Below are 26,031 nucleotides of genomic sequence, written 5' to 3'. Positions count from 1 at the left end.
AAAAATTGCTTTGCAAGAGCAGATCTGTCAGGAAGCCTAGATGCTTCTGTATCAGATCTGGGAATGCGGTGGGACAGCTTTCAATATATACAGTTGATGTATTATACGCCTATCCCTGTATTTTATATCTATAAGTTCCATTATCTCAAAGAGCTACTTCCATTGTACCTTGTCAAATGCCTTTTCTAGATCTATGAAGGACCTAGAAAATGCACAAATCACCGCATGCCCAGATCTGTATCAGATCTGGGCATGCGGTGGGACAGCTTTCAATGGACACTCCATCCATTGGAGTTAGGTGTTCTGAGATGTGTGAACATTTTGGTGTTCCGATTATCAACCGTGCTTTGGCACTGAAAACTGATTAGAGCTTATAGTTTGTTGCTTCGAGAGATTTACATGATTTTCATTACAATAATCTCGTCGAGACACAACAAGTCGCTCACTCCTTTCAAGAACGTCATACATCAAAAAACTTGATTTTTCAGGAAAACGTTTTTAATGTTTAAAAATATAACACAACGTATTGAAAATAAATATCAAAACACTTATTGCACTTTTTACTGTGCAACAGATCTTTTTAGGTAAAACCTGAAGGATTTTCTCCATTTGAAAAATATTAGTATATTTAAAAAAATAATTAAACAATACCTTTTCTTCAAAATGCAAAAACAACACTTTCTGCTAAATATTAAGTTTAAAATATGCCGCTTATGCTGGGATATAGAACATATTCTGGGCATTCCAAAAACATGCTCTGAAAATGGACGTTTTTTTATTTATGACGTTTTTGAAAGGAGTGAGCGATGTGTCTTCAACCCGCATCCGACCACTGCTGGGTGAAGGTTTCCTTCACTGCCTGCCACTCCTTGCAGTTTTGATCACTCCTTTCCGGCAATTTTGGCGATGTCGTCTGTCCATCTAGCTGGTTGATACTCGCTATGTCGGCAACTCTTGCCCTCCTCCGGATCTCCACATTCCTGATAGCGCGTACCTAGAGACCTAGAGTGAGTCTGAAGGAAGGTTTCATTTATGGGTTTAAGTTTCCGTATATGGAATAACCCCAAACTAACGGGGCTGTTTACTTGTTTTTTAAACGCCTCTAGCCTCCAGTTTCGGATGACGTCTAGTACCTCGGGACTCTACTCGGATTACAATTTAAATTTAGAATAAAAGCTTCTTTATCTCACCAATAGATGTCTCTAGTAAAAAATTTAGTGATTCATGTACAATGCTTCGAAGTTGGTACATATATATAGATCTTTGAGTACATATATATATAGAACAGTTGGTACGTATATATAAATTTGAGTTGGGTAGTTGCCAATCATATAGAATATAATCAGGTAGAATTGGTAAATGTTACACGATCACTTAAACCAGCTTACGACGGTCGTAAGCCCCGTAAATGCCTAGACTTCCAGATTCTTCTTCATCTATGTTAAGATGTCAAAAAACAATATCATATAAAACTCATATAATTGGAGATAATCCCGATTAGTGAAAAATTATTTGAACACAATCAAAATGTTGTTAATAAAATATGTCTTTTGTTTTTTATTCACATTAAACCAGTCTCAAGGATCTAATCTATTCAGGTTTCAGTGCTGCATAATACATTTACAATTTTTACATAAATACATGTATACTACACACATAGAATATAATGGATATGTAAACGTGACTTACTACGATTAATGACTTTTATTCGGCAATTTGTAGGCTGATTTATGAGGAGTGAGGTATTACATACGTAGAGGGCCTACGTGACCCAGGTTACGTATTCTCAGATTCAATTGATCGAATGCAAAAACCGAATTACGAAACGACTTATTTTAATGACGACCTTATATAATTCAATCGCCCCTGTCTAATTCCGCATTTATATGGGAATGCCTGAACGATAGCTCACCGAGCGCTGCTCAATGGCCGGGGAGTTCCTGGTTAGTTTTTTATGAAGACGTGTCTATAGTAGCGAGCAAGCGAGTGTTTTTGCCTAGAATTTTCACTCATGAATTACATGAAATTATAGTAACTTTAAACATAAAGAGTAAATCCACTCACAAGTAGGCATAGGCTATGAAACTTATAAAGTGGAAGCCTGAATAGGGACATGATAAACGTTGTTGCAGAAGCCGTAGCTAGATTTCAGAGTCACTTGGACGTTAGGTAATTAAAAAAAAAGTAGCGAGCATTCAAATGTTTCCAGGCGGATATTTTTTTTTTAATAAAAAATAAATTGTTGTGATTTCTTGATAGATTTTAAATTCAAATTATTTATCAACACTTTTTAAAGATTATAAACCAAAAAGTGCCTATTTAGTAACCAAAATTTTATTTTCATAATTTTATAGTTGAATTGTTAATTTTCGATTTTTCCGGGCAAAAATTAAAAATGCGCATATAATTTTAAAAACCACATATTTATTTCCAATTTATATAATTTATATCAAAAACCAACAAAATCAGTATCTACTTTTTTGTTCCTCCTTTTTTATTAATGCTTCAATACGTATATAGCATAAAATTTTGTATTAAGTCTTGGGAAAAAATTACAAATCAAACTTTTTTGATTCTGTTTTTAAGCTTTTCACTAAATAGGCACTTGTTTGAAATATCATCTTTATCAACAGTGTTATTAAATAATTTGATCTGAAAATCCATTATGAAATCACAACAATTTATTTTTAATTAAAAAAATGTTCAGTCTGGAAATATTTGAGTGCTCGCTACTGTAGATCTTCCTATACTGGCACAAAGAGGACCTGAAAATTATTGCCAAAACTATTTCGAAGAAACGAGGAAATGTGAATACAACAATGTATTATTTTTTTAACATTTCAACAAAGATGAAGAAGAATATGGAAGTCTGGGAATTTACGGGGCTTATGACCGTCATAGGCTGGTTTAAGGGATCACTTTATACACCTGTAACATTCACCAATTCCAGCCATGATTGACAACCAAACTGTTCAAATTCTTGGAACTTTTTAATATATTGTTCGAATTCAAAACATAATGCTTGAGTAACTAGAATTTCACTAGAGACATCTATTGGTGAGATGAAAGAAGCTTTTTTATTGAAAAAATAACATGAAGAATACATCCCATAATTAAAGATAATCCAGATTTGTGAACAAGTATTTGGACACACTCAAAATGTTGTAAATTCAGTTACGAGCCACCGGGATCACTGTTTATGAAACGTTTGTTGGAAATATTTGTTTTTATCAAATATAAACAATTTACTTTATCTACGCTGTGTAGTAAAATCATTAACTTACGTACGTAGTCGATGCGTTGAGACAACACAGAGAATGTTAGTCGCTTTCGGCATTGTATCGGCAGGTGTCCCGATGGAATGTTTCGAGGTGTAGGGGAGAGTGCCCATGGATGGGACGTTTTTGATTTTGCCTCTCTAGTTCTTCTCTGTAAAATAAATCACAAAAAGTAAACGTGGTTTCTCTTTATTCAATCTTTTAGCTACAAATATGCCGTACTTTGTTTTCTAAAAAAATTAACCTAACTGCCTGAAAAATCGATTTCAAATCATGTCCTAAAATGTCCCATTCATAAACACCCTCCCATAAGAGGGACACCAGTATACCATGAATAGGACATTAATTAAAATGCTAGATTGATGGAATAATTCTATTTTAAAACAAAAATCATCTGTAGACACTTTCGTATAATACGTAGACACATGTAAAAGAAATTTTATTTAACATTTTTGCAACATTTTTGGCATTTTTTTTTTTCATGTGCCACAAAATTTACATTTAAGCCATTGCATAAAACTATATTGATATTCTCCTTCACATATGTGACACTTATTATCCTCCTTTCCTTTTGTTTTTGTCAGTGATACACCTATTTCAAGTGATTTATCTGAACTGATCTCTGTCATCACTCATTGAAATATTTTGTTGAAAACTGAGTTTTTTTTTAAAACTCTTTTAGCGTTAGGCTTATTATATGGTCTATCTATAGGTTTTCATTTTCCATTCTTCAATAATTGTATTTTCAAAAACTTGTCCTTTTCTGAAGTGTCAGATATTATACTTGATTTCCCCTTACTGATTTATTTCTGTACTGTAGAACATATTCTTCCAGCTGAATTTAAATACGTGGAAAGTATTTCTTCTCGCTTCAGACTGAACTAACTAACTAAAAAAACTAACTTACTATCACGCCGCTTCCCCGCAGGGATAGGTAGAAAGAATATAACGCCACACCACTCTGTCTTTGCAAACATTCTTTTCGCCTCTTCCACGTTCATGCATCTCCTCACTCATACCCGCCGATTGTTACGACTCCAACCTGACCACTTGCAACTATTTGGCTTACCTGATCGTGCCATGTTTTTCTCAGTCTTTCTCTGCTCCTTTTTCCAATAACATTCGCCTAGTAAATTTGTTTAACCGTTTTATCCTCACTCATTCGTTCTACATGTCCAAACCATCTCAACACATTTTTCTTAATTTTATCGATTATGCTTATCTCAGCTTTGCATTCCTTCCTTATTTAACTATTCGAACATCTATCATACATCGTTTTGTCGCACATTCTTCTGAGAGATCGCATTTCGACTGCATTCAGTCTACTTTCATCCTTATTTTGCCAACTCCATGTTTCACTTCCATACATTAGAGTTAGAACCAGGACTCCGTTATCCACTGCCAGTTTAGCTTCCGCTGATAGGCTCTTTTATTTTCTATCAGCCTTTACTTGTTTGACATGTCTATAAAGAGAAGATTTTCCTATTGCATATGTCTTTGCAACCGACCTAATATTTTGCTTTTATTTAAAACCTCTTCTACAGCAGCTTCAATTAGAACGTTGGTGATTGATGGTTGGTGAACGATGCCGTGTTTTTGGCATTATAACCTAAAAACAATATAATGTTTACAATGCATGTAATACAAACGAGTACAAACGATTTTTAATATAAATTAAAAGTATTCGCCATGAATGGGGCAATTTTCCCTTGAGTGGGACCGTCCCATTCATGATCACTGCGCGCGTCCCATTCAAGGAAATGCGTGATTTTTAGAAAAATAGATAAATCGATACATTTATTCTAAAGTAAATTTGATGAAACATACTTTATAATATCCTGAGAGAACCAACTTAAATAATTGTATTTATCAATTGCAGCACTTATCATAACCTATATGTACAAACAAAATCAAATTGCAATATATAATTTACTTTTTGACGCAAAAAAATTGTAACACGTCTTACTCGCTTTACTGTCAGTCGAGAACTAAGGTTTGAGGATTAATCTGTCTAATATCGTAGCGTTAATGTTGGGTAATTTTTAATTTTTTTTTGTAATAATAGTTTGGGCTGGAGGACGATTGTCCCATTCATCCTCTGTCCCACTCGTGGGCACTCTCCCCTACTGGTACATTTAAAAAAAGCGAGCATATTGAGAGTGTAAGCTCCGTCGTGGCTTGTCATTGTATTGTTGCGGGGTAGCCATAAGTCTGTGTGTGCATATGTATGTATATATATATGTATATATATATATATATATATATATATATATATATATATATATATATATATATATATATATATATATGTATATATATATATATATATATATATATATATATATATATATATATATATATATATATATATATATTTATAGATATTTAAATATATATTAATATATTTATATATGTATATATATACCATATATATGTACATATAAATTATATTTACTTTTTTACTTCAAATATTGTTTATTTAAAACGTGCCTTTTATTTTTGCTTTTGTTAAATGTGAGTTTTGTTTACGAACAAGGGGTAAGTAGGTATATGTATCGGTCATCTTTGATAAATGGCGAATTTTCCTTTTTTTTAGATATGAGATAAAAAAGCTTTTTTTCAAAATAATTAACCTAAATTTTATTGCCTCTATTGGCTCCCATGAATGAATAAACCTATCCATTTTAACCAATTTGACGACACGTCCTAATTAACTTATTACAGTTGAGTATATATGTATTTGCACAAAGTGCACATATCAACACAAAGTTTGAGTTTAAATAAAAAAGAAAAAAAAAGACTTATTATTTTTTCACACCCCAACATAGATGAAAAAGAATATGGAAGTCAGGGCATTTACGGGGCTTAAGACCGTCATGGGCTGCTTTAAGTGATCATATTACACACGTATAACATTTACCAATTCTACCCATGATTGACAACCATGCTACTCAAATTCTTGGAAATTCTATAATATATAAATGGTTCAATTTCGAAACAAAGTGCTTGAATCACTACAATTACACTAGAGACATCTATTGGTGAGATGGGACAGGCTATCTGTCGGCTGCCAGCTCCTTTGCATCCTCAGAACTGCCGATGAAATGTCAGCAGTGTTCGTCCTGGGCGGCGCTAACCTGATGCCTTGTAAAAGAGGCAAGCTTGATTAAGGCTCTCAGGAGGCATGCGGAGTACATGGCCAAGCCAACTGAATCTCCTTTTCTTGACAACAGTTGGGACCAAGATTTGCTGCGACTACACCTTATCTCTTCATTCCTCACAAAGTCGAATCACCACACGCCTAAAATTCCCCGCAGACACCTATTCTCAAAGCTCAGTACACGGCTGCTCTGGGCCTTTTGCAAGGTGCCATGTTTCACAGCCGTATAAGAGAACAGGAGCAATGCAGGCATTGTATAGGCGGCATTTGGTCTTCACCGAGTATAAATCCGATCTCCAGACAGCCTTCATAGCTTTAAATCAAAATAGTTTAAAAGTTCAAGCGGGTTAGATGATTTCTCACGTGGGTCCCTCGTTCGCAATCCCTGTCCTAGAGGATTTAATTCACATAATCTTTAGTGAATAATTACTTCATAAAAGTAACGTATCCTCGAAAACTTTTACTTGAACTCCATTACCTGCTCACACTTCTAATATGTTTACGCAATGAACATGGCATAAAATGAGATACTGTTATTATTTTACTGCGGACAAATGTATTCGGCTCTCGAAACGTGTTTCGACTTTATAAGATTTTGTTAAATATTTTTTCAATGATTATCCTGGACACTTGTCTCGGATAATCCGCTTCCCGGCTGACCCGACCTCGGAAAATCGGGAGTGTAGAATCGAAAATGTGTTTTTATTTTGCTTTTCAATATCTGTAATGCTCTACTCTGTTTTTTTTTCTGTATTTTCATATTTTATATATTGTATACCATGTTATATCATCTTAAAGTAATAATAATAAGACTAATAAACTATGGTGTCAATTACCTTTCTTGGTTCATAAAACCAGAATACAGAAAAAAAAACTCACGTATTTATTAGTCAACAACTTTTTTCTCAAAGTAATTTTTCAGTTAAGAAAACTACTAATTTTTTTTCTTTTTTTTTTCATGTTACAAGGATCCTACATGGGTAAGTTTCAATTTTAAATAGCTTTTATCAATTGTTTATTATTATTTATTCAACCAGACACTGGATTATTCAGCCTGCGGGTGATATATCGATATTATATCGCTCACTCCTTTCAAGAACGTCATAAATAAAAAATCGTAAATTTTCAGTTATGCATGTTTTCGGAATGCCCACAAAATGTACTATATCCCAGCAAAAGAGACATATTTTTAACTTAATATTTACCCACTACAAGGCAGAAGATGTTGTTTTTGCATTTTCAAGAAAAGGTATTGTTTTTCAAAAGGAGAAAAAACCTTCAGGTTTTACTTAAAAAAGAACTGTTGCACAGTAAAAATTTCAATAAGTGGCTTGATGTTTATTTTTAATACATTGTGTTATATTATTAAACTTTAAAAACGTTCTCCTGAAAAATCAAGTTTTTTGATATATGACGTTGTTGAAAGGAGTGAGCGATATGTGTCTTAACTTAAGATGAAACATTTATCGTTTGTATAAAAATATCGTAAGCAATGGGATAATTAGACTTCCACCTTCTCTCATATAAACGATTTTTAGCGATTTTGACCTACTTCTCTTAGTTCAAACAATTTGAAATGTACTTATGTATTTTACCTTTTTTGACTAAATATTTTGTTATATAAAATCGATCTTACACATGGAATCTTAGCCGTGGTGTAACGTTTGCCTGCGCACAGGTGCAGGCCTACTATAATACATATGTAATTTATTAAATACACATATTGTAATTTATCCCAGTAATAAACATTAAGTCAACAAATAATTTTTAAAAATCCCTTTTTCTCATTAGCCTTAACACAAACTTTAAGCCTGTGATTTAAAAAGAACATGAGGAGCTCTGGTACATTCCAGACAAGTAGACAAGATCAATGTCCAAGGTGTTCGGGTATGAAAATATGTCGGTGTAGGCGGGGCCACGATAGTCCGTTCAAATCGCCCTCCAAAATGACGATTCTAACGCGAGAAGCTTGTCAAGGTTATCAAGAGTCAAAACGCTAAGTTGTATGCGGAAATGATTGAAATGTTGCGACTTTGGAATGTAATCTGTATCGCAGTGGCCTCCGCGTTCAAAATGGTGGAGACAACGAGTCGTGTGTAAAATATTTATATATATATATATATATATTTATATATATATATATATATATATATAAATATATATATATATATATATATATATATATATATATATATATATATATATATATATATATATTATATATATATATATATATATATATATATATATATATATATATATATATATATATATATATATATATATATATATATATATATATATATATATTTATATCCGCACTGCCGTACTTGACAACCTGTATGGTTAAGAACTTTTCTACGTCGGGGATATGTCGGGAAGACCCCTGATGATCATTTTCGTGCGATCGATATTGGTAACGAACGAGTAGAATAAATTTTTGGGAACCCTACGAGCTGGTGGTTTTTCAACATGTACTAAAGTGAAGTCATGATTCCTCTCGTGTAGTCCTCTTTACTTCTTGCTAAGGTAAGCAAGTGTTAGGGAAGCCTACTTAAGAAAATATCCTTAAACGAAATCTAAAAATAGACATACGCGCAAAGCTAAATTGTAAGCCTTATTGCATACGTTAGTTTTCTGGTTTGTGTATGTAGTTTTTTGTGGGCTTCTTGAGAATTTTTAAATTGGAATTCGAAATATTCGAATACTAATTTCTTTTTTTTAGGAAACTGGGATTTTTTGATGACAAACATATTTTGTTGTTCTGTTATTTTTACTGTATATAGAAATATTAGAGGTAGTTAGGTACCTAGTTATATTCTTGAAAAATGTTAGTGAAAACGAACGCATCACTAAAAAAATGAGCACATTGTGTATAGTATATTTCTATGGCCTATCGTAAATTTCAATACTTGTTGAGGAGGGTGGCCTCGGTTTCTGCGCGAGATAGTTTAAGTAAAAATATTCGGTAGAATATTGACCGTTAGCGGTCGAACAATTCGAAATAAGATAGCGTCAGTCATAGTGCTGGCTTGTGTTAAGCGCAAGTAGTGTCCGCATTCGCCCGATGTAGGTTAGCAGTACATTTTATCAGCCTTGTCATAAATCATATTATGTTCCTGAGATGCCGTCTTCGCGGCCAAAAGCGTCCGTCGGTGCTCCACGACCACCGACGTCGACCCCCATGTCCGAGCGCCAGCAGCTCGCGCTAGTAATGCAGCTGTCATCTCAAATCATTCAACCAGGTAACTATAGCCTTCTCAGCATATTGCAACTTATCTAAATGGTAGTTTTGTTTTCACTTCTTCGCATTTACATTTTTATGTGTACCTTATGTGTACCCTGTATTGTGTACCTTAGATTAGTTGTTCCTTTGAGTGATCCTGATTGTAACTATTTTGGATAGCGTTGCATGGTTATTTTGCGGTTGGCCAATAGTAGCCTTTAAGTTGTGTGCTATTGCTTTGCACAATTTAGTTGCTCTGTTGGATATTGTAATCTGCAATGTCCCGTATGTCGATGTTGCACTTATTGTATGTGTATTCAACAGCTCCACCTATTGCTAACCACGGACCGTCTCGAGGAAGAGATCGCAATGAGCGAGGAGAAACTCCCTTGCACATAGCTTCTATTAGAGGTGATCATGACAAAGTTAAGAAACTCTTGGGCCAAGGAGCGAATCCTAATATAACAGACTTTGCTGGTAAGTTAATGGATCATCATGTTTTTTTTCCAAGTCCATGTATTTGCACTTGGCTCTTTGGTGCGCTGTTTTGTAACATTTGTGATAGCGACATCAAAAGGCAAATTTCATGTGCCTTAAAGTGGCTTAATCCATCGTTGGGTATATCTAAGGAAGGATATATCTTTGGAAGTAAAAGGGGTAATTTTTTAAGTTGGAATGTTTTCTGCAGGTTGGACACCTCTACATGAGGCATGTTTTAATGGTTGGTTGGAAATAGCAGCGTCACTAATAGAAGCAGGGGCTAATATTAACGCAAGAGGTTATGATAACGATACACCATTACATGACGCTGCAGTTAGTGGAAAAGTTAATCTTATCAAATATCTTCTCAGTTGTGGGGCTGACCCGTTTTACAAAAACGTAAACGGAAAGTTGCCTTTTGATGTTGCTAAGCCACCAGCTCATAAGTATCTGGCTTGTATTACAGGTTAGTTTCTTTTTGATGTTTTGCTTTTTCACGCTTGTCAGTTTAATTGTTTTGTTTTGATATGTCCACTGCAAGATAAAGTGAAACTGAAGAATGTATGGTTTATGTGTGCTTTTACTTTGCATGCGCAGCAATAAATATTATAGCTTTGTTTCCATGTTGATGTGCGTATTAACCTTGTAGATAAAGACACTATACACACATTATATTAACTCGTTTAGTTCCTACGTAAACAGTTGTGGGAGTACGTTTAGATATATTTTCTCAATTTATTTAATATTTCTAAATACTTTTTCATTTATTTTCACAATTGCTTAAATTGTTAAGGAGGAAGTAGGTATAGAAATAACAAGCTTTTATTTTTTCTCAAAAAAAAAATTGAAAAATGATTAGGGCCCTGTCATTTCGTCCCGTGAATACTAGAATTGGTTATATATTTTAATTGAAATAAACACACACTTTTTACTCATGCTTTAAGTAAATTTGTATCTTAATATTCATTTACTTATACACCTATGTAAGTACATTTGGAATACATTGTAAAATTATATTTTTCTGCAGTTGTTACTTTATAAAATAATGTAATATTCGGACAAACAACAATGACCACAGTAACTGGTACCTACTGTGTGTAAATTTCCTAATTGAAATGTGAATATATTCATTTTTATTACTTATTTTTCTGCGAAGTCTTTACAATGTCTACGTATTCGTGAGAATTCGCACATAAATATAGAAACATTATATATTCTGTGGTTATCGGGAAAATAATTTCCAAGCCTAGATTATTGCAGCCCTCTGAATTGAAAAAAAATATGTACATCAACAATACTAATCGCAAATACAATATTAAAATTTACAATATGACATTGAGCTTGACATTGAAAACAAATGCTTCGAGTGAATCGTTTTAGGTTATAGAAACAGTTGATTTTATGCATTGCTCTCTTTGCATTTGTTGGTGATTTTATTATTTCAGGATGAGAAACTGGTTATGTGGAATATAAGTGAAGAAAATCTCTCGTAATGTAATGAAATATTCATTTTATTAGTAAATTTCCATTAATTCATACTCTAAGAAAGAAATTCTGGGTTTATAATAACTGAAGTGTGATACAGATAATTTAGGCTGAACATTTTGTAAATATGAGAGAATACTGTGTCGATGGTAGTGCCTAATCTGGTTGTAGACTGACCTTTGTCAGTGTTCAATTTTACAAATATCTTAGCAATGCTTGAGCTTTGTCTGAGTTGAAGATGATGTTGAAATCACCACTCATGATCATTGGTATTTTGTTCTATTTTTTTCCAACAATACTGCACCTTCAATAGTAGAAATCATCGACTAATAAATATGAAAATATATTTAGCTAATGTACAGTACAACATGCAAGCGTCTACTGGTTCCCTACGCTACGTTTTAACGCAGCGCATGCGCATTGACTGTCTTTGACATATGCGACGGAGAGATTAGAAATGCTTCTCCCACTCTTTCCTTTCAACTCCGAATTGAATTCAAAGAGAAGTGTTTCACTAATTTACCATCCTGCGCCTAAAAAAATTAGGCATTAAACATTTAGCTCTGGAAAAACTTAATTTACTCATATTTTTTAAAACAATAGATAGACAACTATATTTCTAGGAATGGCGGTGGATGCAGAAATCAGAATTTTGCTCCAAAAGTATATAACTGTTAAAGAACACCGTTATTGCCTATGTTCAATACATTGCATTGAATTTTAATTAAGTTTCATAGTTTTCAATCTGATGGTACAATATAGTAGGAAGAATTTATACACATGAAACTAAGCAATATTTTACTATTACAATATATAGAATTAAAATATTTTGATTACTGCAAAAATTCATCACTTATTGTCAATGATTCAACTTATCGACTTTATTTCTGGTAACTTATGTTGATCCAGTCACATAATTTTCTTTTTTTATCTTTCCAACTGTCTCAGAGGTCGATCTGATTTGTCACAATTCTCATAATGTGATAACCTCTTGACTTCATTGTTTTTAAACAAGTAATCTCCCTACCGCATATTTTGAAATGACACGAATCTGAGGTATGTTTGCTTCATTGTGTATTTTTGCTAAAATAATAATAATAAAACTTTTTATTCATCTTTATAATTGCTTATTCATGACAATATATGACGAGATATTTTTTTTAGTAAAATGGATCTCCTTCTCACATATTTACACTCAATCAGTGAATCAGTGCAGTTCTTGTTTGGTTGTAGATTACATTAAGGCCATTGATTAGCCTCACATTTCATCTACAAGTCAGCGATGTAATGCTAGGTTTAACCCCTTAGTTACCAGGAATTTTGGATTACTTTGCCAAAAAATTTGGCGATTTAAACATAAATTATTCAAAAGTATAATGTGTTAGATAATTTATAAGCCATAGGAACGACGAAAATATATCTCGGAGTTTATTCAACCCTTTGAACGAATTAAGCAAAAATAAAATTTAATTTGAAAAATGCAAATTGTCCATAAAAAATAAAGTATCGTATAAAATTCCTTTTATTTCCTTTTATTTGTTTACTTTTGTCCATGGCTTGTAAAAGCCACGGACTAGTCCATGGATTTTACAAGCCATGGACGTAAGTCGATTTACGCGTCCAAAGGGTTAACTCAATGTATGCAACATTATTTAAAAAATCGACTGCCAAGTAAATGCTGCTCGCTTATTGTCCACATCCTTTTTACGCCGTGCGCATAGTACTGCAAATCAAACGACTCCTGACCTAATTGACGCCATCCGGTGTTAAAAGAAATAGAGTAGGGATGCGAGTAATTATCAAATATATTATATTTGTATCAATGAACTGCATATTATTTATTAACCTTAATAAGTAAAAAATCATATTTTTGAATAATATCACAGCTTTACACAACTTGGTTTTCACGAAAACAAAATTGGTGTAATGTGCTTTATTTTTCTCGTTTCTTTTTAAGAATTTTTGTAACTTCCATGTAATATTAGAACTAATTGAAATATAAAAATGATCATTTATTTCTAAATATCAATGTATAAAAAAAAAACGTAATATGAATTTTAAAAAAATGCACTAACCTTAAGGAATCCCTAGCATACTGTCCAAAATGTATCTGATACTTTTGTTAATCATGACGTCAGATCCGACGGATCCGGTATATCTCGCTACAGTACCGAAAGCCAATATATCGGATTTTGGTAACCAGAGGGTTAATAGTGCTGGACAGGTGGCTATTTTAATGGATAAATATCATGATGTGTGATTATTGGCTAATAAATTAATTTGAAAAATCACTAGACTATCGGTAGCATTCTTATTGAAATATGTAGAGAAATAAGGGATATATTAAGGTTTAAACTTTAGATATTTTTATAAAACGAAAAACGTGCGTTCGCATACCTCATCAAATTTCCGTCATCGACGTCATATGGTTTATTGTCTATGGTTTATAAGCTGTAATAGTAGTAGTGGGATTGTTTGATTACCACTACACTACCATTTATGTTACACAAATATGAGGGAAAGGAGGGTTGGGTGGGTGGACCATAGACATTAACAAATAGAGCCGCTAATAATTTAGCAATGTTACCAATATTAAAACAACTCCATCGTTTCTGTGACGTCATTCATTGCCAACTTACGAAAATAACATTTTTTCGAAGGCGAATTTTCCAAAGGAAAATGATGAATGAAAATATTAATTATTTCGGCTGCTATAAACACAAAACGAGTCTAATACAATCCTTTATAGGTTGAGTATGTTAAATAAGATATTCCTCCCGTCTGACAAAGATTCATTATCTTTTACATAGATGCTTCTAAACTTTTTTCTTCGCTTTAAAAACCTAATAGTCTTTATTGTTACATATAAAATTTAATAAATATGTACAATGTAACCCTATTTTACATTTGAGATCTATTTTTCTTTCGTTGCACGTGATATTTGATCGGTTAACTATCAGTGTAAATCTTTGTTTTTTTTATTCCAAGTCACAATTTTTATTAGGGTGCCGTTTTTATAATTTCAATCTGTAACAATTTTAAATCCAATAGTTTTCTTTGATACAAGTGGCACGTGTCTACTGAAAAATATATAATCTCAAAAGTTTGCGGGTGGGATTCTCTAAAATTGACATGCTACACCTAGTCTAAACATCAACATTAGTGTTTTCAACAACATTTTCACTTTTCGTAATATAGGTACCGTCGTAAAAAAAACTCGCCTCTCTCTTTTCTCCCTCTTAAGGTGGAGACTGACTGAAGCATTTCGTCGTAACGTAACGTCGTAACTTTGCTCGCGGCGGGCATCAGCGAGCATCCGAAACTATGGATGGGGCGCTCGGCTCGGTGTACTGACTGCCTGGATGCTCGCATCGTAACATGTTACGTTACCACGAAATGCTCCGGTCAGTCTTCTCCCTTAGATTAAATTTCCAAAAATCCTTTCTTAGTGGAGTGCTTCATTCAATGTATATCTAATTTTCACATTCTTAGTTTAAGCGGTTTTGGCTGTGCGTTCACGGGTTGAATATAGAACTATTAGTCTTAACTCACTTTTGCAAACAATCCTTCGGTTTGTTTTTTGTCAATAAATCAAACGGAAAAATAACATGTCTTTTTGGGTAGACGCTCGACTGCGAAACTGGCGTAGCGGGTTTTTTTCAATTGATCTGGATGTTTGTATTTATTTTTCACATCTACCTTCCATATCTTTACTACCATATCTATAGACAAGCATTTAAAAGTAGAGGGGTTATTCATTAAACATATGTACAGAGGAAAAAGAGTTTTTGATCGGATCACTCAAAGCTGCCATAATCACGCCAACCAGCGCACAAATTTGGTTGCATATTTCCGATTTCTTACTCTCAATATATATTTCACAATTTGACATTACGAACAAATAAATAATACCGAAAGAAATAACAAATACCATTACGATTGGGCAGCTGAAAAAGTAACGGTTTCAAAATTAAAGCTCCAAATTTTTGTTATTAAAAGTTTTCGGGATTCTTTGGTCTAATAGGTTTAACATTTTTAGTCAGAAATGCCTACCAAGCATATAGACTCGAAAACCAACCTCTGTTGATTTGGATCTCTTAGGCCTACCTTTGTCGGTCCGGAAGGCCTAACCCTATAACACTAAAGTATCGTAAAAAAATACGACGGCAAAATGACGATTCCTGTAAAAAAAAACAACGTTCGCGTTATTCCATACCCCCTGTTTCACTGTACCTTCCTAATGTATTTTTTTTTAATTACATATTACGTGATCTCTTAAACCCAATGAATATTACTTTTACTTAAATAAAAGTTATTGATTATTTTATTGATTACCGTTGTATTTCTATGTCGAACTTTTTATAAATGTTTAGTAACATCAATCGTAGGGTTAAATTGTCCGGAATTATAGATAAATAGACTACTAGAATCATCCAAATCACGAGCGAAGCCAGGTAAACACTAGTATCAATATGAAAACAATATATAACTATCTCGTGGGCTATTGCTTCAAAAATGTATACATGAAAAATAAGGCGTCTCAAAAGGCGCCATTCTTTAGCTTGCCTAAGGACGACCTTGGGTCTTGAGCACATAGCTTGCTAACGGGCGTGTATGCATACAGCGGTCAACGCGAAAGTTAGCTGTTATCGCTCTTCAATGAAGCGGCGGGTTATTCGCTTACCGTTGCATACTATACGAGAGCGATAAACAACGGCCAAAACAATGCAATGTCAACGCGCTCAAGGCCCTCGCTCAGGGTTAACTGCGCAACAACAAAAACCCAAAACATTCATTTAAACTTGTTTTCTTTTTCCCTATGAACAATAATAATTTGTTACCGTTCGCTACTCTCGGCGGGCTCGGTTCGATCGAATTAACTTTTCTGAGTTTTACATAAGACGAATCATTGAGCTTGACCCCAAATAAACATGCAGCGATAGGCTAACGTTTATCCTATTTCATGAAGTTGGCTTGTGTCGGAAGCGACGCTAGGGCGTTTCACTCGAACGCCTCGGGCCATATTCGTGTTTGCGCTTTGTAATGTGCATGTGTGTGCGCGTGCCTTTTCATCTTTTTCACCATAGATAAAATTTCCAAAAGTTTGAACCCAAGCCAAGATGTTCGTAAATGTACTGGGGAAGATTACTTAAGGCATTTTAACTCTTAATTTCGTGTAATTTGTAGCGACCGCGATGCTAGTCACATTTTAGCACGGTCGTTTCGTGAGATGCAGGGGAGGGCTACTTCTCACAAAGGTATTTTGTGTACAAATTAGAGCGTTACTATGTCAAACTTAGTGTAATAGAAAAACTAAATTAGTTCGCTAAAGTTTGTAAAGTTGTGATAGTTACTGAGCGAGTAAATTATGAAGTAGCAAGTAGTAATGACCTCTGAAATGACGGCCAACGGGATAGCTTTATTTGTGTACGATTCTCGCTCGTTATAGGAGAAATCGCGGAAAATGTACCGAGGTACGTGAACATACGAGTTAACATGTTTTCGGCTAATCAGTGTTCAGATTTTGTTGGAATTCGTGACTCGTCGCGAGTTTGATAAGAACATTCGATTTGTGCTTGATAATGCTCCTCCGGCATAAACTTTGTGACAACTAGCCGATTTGGGATTTCTCGACGTGTGTGACTTCTGATTGTTTGTACAATTTCCGTGAGCAACATTAACTCGTGTGAACAAAGTACATCTCCGTAAAGAATACGTGGTGGATCAAAGGTAACCGAACACAAGTTTTTTTTGTTTTTGTTAACGGATCCGAGTAAATAACTTTCGCATTTCGAGGTTATAAAACTTTTCCAACTCTTTCTGTCACTATATTCGCTGACAATGGTGCGAACGTATTTATCGTTATTTACCAAAGTTGAAGTTGATTGACAATTGAGCATGAATAATTGGCGAGCTGTGGGCTACTAACGGTGACATAGTGTTCAAGTTTGTGAAGCGCCGCAACGTTACCCTTTGATTGCAGGGTGCGGCTCAGCCCGTTCTGGCCGAACCATTATTTATGTGTAGCCAAATGTCACTGTCTTCTAATAACCATTTTTATTCCTACCGAGTATGAGACATTAACACCCACTTTTCATCTGGACTTATTGCACCTAACCTCTAAACACCTACCTACAAGTATTCCGATCGTCACTAATAACATTCAATTCAAACACATCCGATAACTTGACGTATTCAAAAATAAATTCGATTCCAACTAAGGAATGTTAGAAAGTGGTTATTTTGATGCCACACAATTTTTACGTTAATTTTAGTTTTAGACTGATATAATTTAGCATTACCTTATTTTACGAATGACCCTTGTACTTATAAAAATGAGAGGTATTCTTAGTGGCTAGTCTTTATTTCCCCGTTATTTATCGTAAGGAATAAATAATCAGTAGTATGCTTGGAATGGATGACCTATTCATGAGGTGTAAATCTACACCTCATTTATATTTTGTTATTCTTAGAGTATCTGGTATCTTTGCACTTGGCCTGAAATGTCCTTGGCTTCATTTTACATAATAAATAATTATAATAACCTTATCTCACTGTAGTATGTAGCCTTTATCAAATACATATTCTAATTGCATATTGTCAATTTAAGCAGTTTTTTGCCATTGAAAAAAGAGATATATAGATATAATAATAGTTCATACAAAAAGTCTCTGCGGTTTTTCCCACTAGATAATGTTGACGCCTGTATATCTGGCAACACTCATCCGATTGTCTCAAACAAACATTAGCTTAGAAGGTGACATTTCAGTTAACATTTTTTGTTAAAATAGTTTAAAAATTCATATTGATTTGAAAATGAGTATCAGTATCTGAAGAAATACACTAAGTTATGCAAAACGCTGCAAAAACAAGGGGAAAAATTTGTGAAGTGTACGATGAGGAAGCTTTGAGCGATTGAAGGACCCAGGAGTTGTTTGCTTGATTTCGTTCCGAAAAATTTTATGTCAAAGATGCATCTCGCTCTGGTCCGCTAGTCATTGAAAAAGACGGTGAAATTTTGCGACTGATGGAGCAAGACTGGCACACAAACTGTCAGGAAATAGCGAAGGCATTAAACAGCAATGACATGGCAGTTTGGAATCATTTGAAAAGAGCAGGCTACAAAAAGACGTTCAATGTTTGGGTGCCACATGAAGTAACCTAAAGAAATTGAATTACCGAATTACCATTAGTGGAATGCTGCCGAAACGCAACAAAATCGAACCATTTTTTAATCAAATCATTGCAGGTGATGAAAAGTGGGTGAAATACGAGAATATCAAATGCATGCGATCATATTCCATGGGCTAATGACCCTCCACAAACGACTTCAAAGCCTGGATTATCGGCAAACATGGTTATGTTGAGTGTTTGGTGGAATTGGAAGGTAATCATCTATTATGAGCTGCTGAAACCTGGCGAAACCATCAATTCGGTCCTGTACTGTGCACAACATGACTGAACAAATATGTCCAGAAAGAACGACCAGAATTGGCCAACAGACAGGGAGTTGTGTTCCATCATGACAATGCGCGGCTACACACATATGACTCAGAACAAATTGACGGAACTTTTTTACGGAGTTTTGATGCATCCACCATATAGCCTGTATCTTGGCACAGTCTGATTATCATTTTTTCGGTCTCTGCAAAACTCTCTTGATGGTACAAAATTGGCCAACTGAAAAGCCGCTGTAAATCACTTGGCCAACTTTTTCAACGATAAACTATAGAAGTTCTACTATGGAATTATAAAGCTACTCAAAGAATGAAAAAAGGTCACAGATAATAATGATCAATATGTACTTAATTTAAAAAAAAAAAAATTTAATATACTAAAAACCGCGGAGACTTTCTTTATGACTCAATATGTATGACATTAAAAGTACTCAAGTTACTTGTATTTACGGTTTATCTAGGAATGTTGTATTTCTTAAATAAAAACTGTTTACTAATAAAATAAAAATAAAAGCTTAATATAATTTTGTAATATCAAATTTTGTACCGTGTATCTTTTTGTCTATCTAAAATTTAAATTAAGCTGATAGAAGCAATTATGCATAATCATGCATGTTGTATATAAATGATAAATTGCACGGAATTTACAACTGACAAGATATGAAAACCTACCCAAACTGTCAGTTGGCGGAGATATGGAAACAATTAAGATAATATATAGCTAATTCACGCAGATAGTTTTATATATTAATTAAATGCAAGTAGGAATTTTTATTCTTATTCAAGTCATATCATTATCAGTGACCTAATGAAAATATGAAATAGTATAGCAGTTAGCAGGTAGTTGCCATCGGACTATCTACTCACACATATCTGCATATTTATACCACACCACTATCTTACGCTTACTAACAATTTATTTGTCTGCCTGCGTAGTACACTCGTTAGTGTGTTTAGCTACTATGCATGTGGTCCCTGATCCCATTTCCAATGGGGTCAACATAAAAATTATTTAATATTTATTACTAAAGTTTTAGATGTATTACTTGGACTAGTACCTGAAATGCAAAACTTTGCCTTCATGTAATAAGGTGCCGTATTATTTGAAGGATGAACATTTTTGGATTCAAATTTAAATACTTGCTTCACTGTAAATAGTTCAACTTTTGGCTAAGATGTATTTGTCAGGGATTATTTTCATAGAAATATTTATGTGCACTTTTATTTGGTGCACGTCGATTCTTGGTTGCTCCTTGATTGTAGCGCTATAGATTGAATATTCGAAAGTTGTTTCTTAGCTCTGTAGACTTTGAAAAGCTATCATATGACACCTTTTTATGTAAAAATTTTAATAATTGCATGCTTGTTTCAAATTCTCCGCAGTAATTTCGCTACTGTAGATGCCATTTTTTAGCTTTACATAACTAATTATGCCTCTAATTTAACATGTGCCGTATCTTTTTCCTTTCTAAATATTAATTTGTACACCATCCTTCATCCATACATCTCTGAGGATTTGAATGATATGATATATTTATAATGTATTTTTCTCTGATTTTTATGTTTAAACTAGAGATGCATCAGCTACTGGTTCAGTGTTACTACCCATCGACTAGTCAGTTCTTTGTTTATTCAATTGCCAAGCTAAGTAATTGGCAATTAGTTGCTAACTATCGATCAGTTGACAGAGCAACCGACTAATGCTAGCCAGTGGGTGGATCTCTAGTTGAAATGTAATATTTCAAATGCAAATACACATTGCTCACTTTCAAATTTTACGAGGCAATTCCAGACATTGTTTTTAAAAATTGCTCCAGTTTTACGGCCACAAAATACAGGTTACCCGTTTTTTACTTTCCTAGTGTAATTTTTAGAAAAATCTTTTACTTCACTAAGCTCTTATCTTTTGTACTACTAGTGATACTTTGTTTCATCTTACGTAATTATATTATTATAATGACTATTTTATTTATTTATTCTCTGTATTGTTCTTGGTAAGGGAATTGTACAAGTGCACAAAACTACTTTATTTTTATTCATTCCTTATTTGTAGAACTCAGAAATATACTGTTAACTGTTGGTTGCATGTTATTAGTTATCTATAATATGGTAATATTTCAGCTAATGAACTTAATTTGTTCCACAAGGTGAGTTTAGTAGGATTTATTTGCTAGCCAAATCGTAGTATTCATATCATATCTCTCTCTAGGATAGTTAAAGATATATTTTTCTACCACGTAAATGTTCAGCTGTTTAATGTTATACATTAGGATCAAGTGGTTATTTGTATCATCTGAAAAGTTTTTAAGGGATAACTTAAAAGGTTTTACCTATTTCTGGTCGATACTCACTGCATTCATTGGCCGTATCCCATTTCATTAACCAGGGTATAACTTAGTGAATGAATATTTAACAATAGCCTGGGTATTACTGTATTACATTTTTAAATAAGTTGTAATACCAAAATGTGTATTTGACACATTTGAAATTCACATAAATATGCTTAAAAATAAACCAACCATCTCATATTTGCCTATTTCTTGTCAAGACATTTCGTTAAATGAAACCAAATGATTTTTTTTGCTTATTTATTTGTTTAAGCAAAACATTTTTAGTGCTTTATACATTTGTTGCAGATGAAATTAGAGATATAACTGAAAATTCATATGTACTCATCATTTTGGTTTTGTGGAATGCTTTTGTAAATTTTTAAGCTTTTTATTTGACTCCTTTTTATCTATCTTGATCTAATTTTATTACTGTCATTCCTTCCTGTTTTCTTATGATTTGAAATACCATGCAGTAGGCACTTATCACACACAACATATTACCGAAATTTAACTATTGTAAATTTTCATGCCCGCTCAGATGCTGATATAGCTTTTTTATTGATTTTAATTTTTATAAGTCATTTGCATTTTTTGGTCTGCATTGCATCCAATGTGATATTCCAGACGATGGATGCTGCAATGTTGTCCGAAATGTCAACGAGAAGGGAAAAGACACAATATATTGAAACTTATTATCAGCAGTTTGTAAAAGTATCATCTTTTAATCATTACATAAACTAATTTTTACGTATTCTGCGGTACATAAGACGCAAATATGGCACATAAATATGCACATTTCATGAATTCAATTTATATACTGCACTATCAAATATCACCTTTTTTGAACATATGTAAGGCTGTAAAGTACTACGCAACTGCTATCTGTTTACATTATTTGATTATAGATATAAATAGTGTGTATATCAACTGAGGGGCTTTGTTAAATACCACTTGTTATGATTTTAAATATCACCTGTCAAAGCAAAACTGCTAATTTATTCAATAAGAAATTGATCTAACTGTATCTGGAGTTTTCACTCATTTGTGCTTTAGGACTTGGTAAAATGTCGAATCTTCCAAAAATATACATTTAAAAATGATATTTACATGATTACAGTAAACTAACTATATCTGATTGGCATGCAACGATTTAGATTTAAAAGGTCCTGCTACATTTCTAAATTTTAAAAGCATGTAAAATTTTAAATCTGTAATTAAATTAGATTTTTTAATTAAATTAGTTTTATCTCTAGCTTAGTCAATAGCATAAATTAATATGTTTCGATAATTATAGTATTCTTTAAGAAGGCTGATACAAAATAGCATTTTGTTATTTCGGCCTTTAATGAGAAATTACATCCCTAATCTCCGTAATCTGATTTCTGTAAAGATAAATTTGAATATTGTTCGCTGATAAAATGGTGTTTTGTTTTGTAGAACTCCATATTAAGTTAGAACACAAAAACAGATTTTGAGTCTACAGAATTTGTTTATATGTACCGAGTGTTTTGTCTTGAAAGAAATGTTTGAATATTGATGTTTCTCATAGAAAATAATATTGTAAATCAATTGTCGAGAAATTATTTATATATCCTTACGACATTTGATTCTTGAAATGTATGCGTGTCTTTATATCTGATAATGATATTTCTAATAGATTCTCAGAAATGTGTTTTATAATTGGGTTTTGGTAGCAGCAGAAAATGAATACTCACCTAGTATTGTGTACTTTTGATTTTACTGCTAATTTGCCAAATACATTTTTATAAAAATTCTCTTTATCCAACAAATAAATACTTCAAAGAAGGGTTCAACCCATGGCTTTTATTAAAAATTAATTTAGACAATATTAATTTGTAACTTTTATTTGTCCAACATAACTGTAGCTGTCTTCAGAAATTTTCCGCCAATAGTTTGACGGTACCATTTGTTAAATAATTTATTCAGTGCTTAAGCTGTTGAGTTGTGTTGGGATTGCAAATATTTTTTAATAGCAGCACCCGTTAGAATGTTTTTTTTTGTTTATAAAATATTGTCGCAATAATGAATATGAATTTCATTTTATTATTGTTAAAACAAAGATGAAAATATGATCACTATTAGAACCGTTTTATTAGGATGGCTGAGATGTGTTTGGTTTTTTCAACTCATATGTTCCTTACACATATACACTCCTTAGACTACCTACTTGAATCGGACACAAAGTTGTGACGAGATCCATTGTGTTATGTTAAATAAAAACTATTTTAAATAAGCAAGAAGCCTTTTTATAAAATATATACATATAACTTGAGTAGTTTTCAAGGTTGCTATCTGGAAAATGTTCAATTCAAGGTGCGTTATGAGATAAACAGCGGTAAAATGAAGTAGTTACTCTATACCTATATCACCGTCGTACAAACAGGGAGATTCCGGGTACTCTTCAAATATCCAACAAGCTCGATGTTAGGATCCACATTAACTAAGTAATTCTGACCTTGCCCAAGGAGTTTAAAATCCATTTTTATTTTATTTTAAAGGCATAACCCATAAAGCTTTTATTTTAGAAGCTTATCTGCAGTAGGAGAGAGTTTTGAAAAGAAAGATGAACAAACATTTGTACCAATTTAAAAACAGGAAATCCAACTTTTGACGCCAGCTTCGCAATCTAGCATCTTTCCAACTGTGCCATGGCGCCTGTTTGATTATTAAATCAGAAAAAGAGAAAGTTTTCAGGGTATATTGTGCACACAATCATATGGGAGGCACAGGAAACTAGAACAAATAATCCTCAAAGGATGAGGTGACACAAAGAGGGTTATGCTTTTATTTTGGTGGGATCGGAAGGGTGTTTTTGTTAGTTTCTTACTATTAACGATTAGGACCTATGACTCCTATAGCTTTGGCAGAGCAATGTTAATGCAAATGCAGTTTATGGAGGTTTGAGATGCAACAACCTGATGGATTGCTCTGAACCAGTGAGGCATCAGGCACTGTATTCCATCGCCATTATGCTAGACCACATGTTACTGAGGCTTCATTGGGAATCTTTGATATTTCTGTCATCTTCACTTATTTTTATTCAAATTCACCAACAAGAATTTTAGAAGGATTATTCACAAGCAAAATAATAGCATTTTTGGGGGGGGGGGGATAAATTAAAAACAAAAGATATTTAAAATTACATCATCGATTTGAAAAATCGTTGGAAAAAACAAACAAACCTTTTGGCTATCCTATTATTTTATAAAAAATTGGTCATAATGAATAAACATCAGATCTTATTTCTCATCTAAATAGTTGTTAGAATATTATGTATGTAATTAATTTAAGTATGTAATTTTAATACATAATTATATATATATTGTTTTTCAATTTCGAAGTATAAATTGATGTCATCTCATCTGATAAGCTTACATTGTCGTTTCTATACGCCACATATGCTGTCCCAAACGTAAGTGCAAGTAATCTCTTCAAATTTCATTCCTTGGGAATTCACACAGTGGAACACATTTTTTTGTTATCATTAAAGTATTTGAAGTCATTTTCCATAAGGCTGATAGTTCAAGTTCTACTTCGTTTGATATCCGCGGCCATGTAATGAAGGCCCTCGTTTGCAATCGCACCAATTCAGTTTTGACATCATCCTGAGAGTTTCCCTTGCACCTTCACATTTCAATCGTTGGCCATGGAACTTGGTTTTCCGCAGGGAAGTTTAAACTTGCCCCGCCACGACCCGCCAGTCGGCTACTCGGATGTGCTACAACATTACGCTGTTCCAGCGCGAGTGCAGTGCACTTTCTTATGGGACAGACATGGTATGTTGCCAGGCAGCTACAACAGCTACGACCCGCCCTTTGCGAGGCGGTACAGAGGAGATTGAGTAACATCGCGCACCACGTTAACGGGGGTCGAGTGATTTGCTATTGTTGACTGGTGTTTAATTTTCAGACAGTGCTCCGAGTCACAGGATTGCTCAAGCCGGCAGAACAAGAGATGATAACAAGAAAGTTGTCAGCAGCGAGGACACTTCAGCCGCAAGCTGTGGTACTAACATAATGGAAACATTAAGCAAAAGTACTGAAGAAAGTGAAAATAAAGAGCCAACAGTTGCGAGTAGTAATGATAAAGCTACTGCCTCCACAGTAGTTGCAAAAAATAACGAAGGTAACTACATCAACTCTAACTGCAGTCATCCCCTAAACGGATGAGGCTTATTATTCTATGCAAACTAACAGAACAATCGAGGAATTGTCCACAGAATATTATGTGTCACTAACAACTGCTGGCTTTTTGCACCAAAAGCTTGGGAATGTGGTTTACTAATACATTATTATATAAGATACATTGTATTTTGTGTTGTTTTTATGTAATAATACATTTGTAAGGGTTTTTTGTGTTACATTTTTGTACTTTGTAATACAAATGTGATGTTGTCATTTCCCAAACTTATGCTTATGTGTATTTGATATTATCAAAATAAGGTCTCGGCTACGTAAACTCATACACATTGCAAAATGAATTGTAGGACCCCTTCCATTATTAATTCCAACAAAATAAACTAATACTCTATACAAATCATTACACAACAAGGCAGCTTTACATCTAATACAAGACTTTTTTTTTTAATGCATTA

The 26,031-nt window shown here is 33.5% G+C and overlaps 1 protein-coding gene across 4 annotated transcripts in view; it reads left to right on the top strand.

Annotated features, from left to right (window-relative positions):
- The first annotated feature begins 9,333 nt into the window (after positions 1–9,333).
- The window catches only part of LOC148305826 (uncharacterized), a 28,017-nt gene continuing 11,319 nt past the window's right edge, over positions 9,334–26,031 (top strand). Inside the window, exons 1-4 of one of the 4 annotated variants that reach the window (XM_088266009.1) lie at positions 9,334–9,683; positions 9,989–10,141; positions 10,353–10,610; positions 25,347–25,562. In XM_088266009.1, coding sequence (XP_088122135.1) covers positions 9,563–9,683; positions 9,989–10,141; positions 10,353–10,610; positions 25,347–25,562 — 748 coding nt within the window. In that variant the 5' untranslated portion in view covers positions 9,334–9,562. The remainder of the gene's footprint in view (positions 9,684–9,988; positions 10,142–10,352; positions 10,611–25,346; positions 25,563–26,031) is intronic. The other 3 variants (XM_088266011.1, XM_088266010.1, XM_088266012.1) reach the window with 3 other exon arrangements.

Source organism: Brachycentrus maculatus, unplaced genomic scaffold, assembly GCF_059751285.1.
Source record: "Brachycentrus maculatus isolate JH-2025_06_01 unplaced genomic scaffold, ASM5975128v1 h1tg000261l, whole genome shotgun sequence".
Lineage (NCBI taxonomy): Eukaryota > Metazoa > Arthropoda > Insecta > Trichoptera > Brachycentridae > Brachycentrus > Brachycentrus maculatus.
This window is presented reverse-complemented; position numbering and strand designations above follow the sequence as displayed.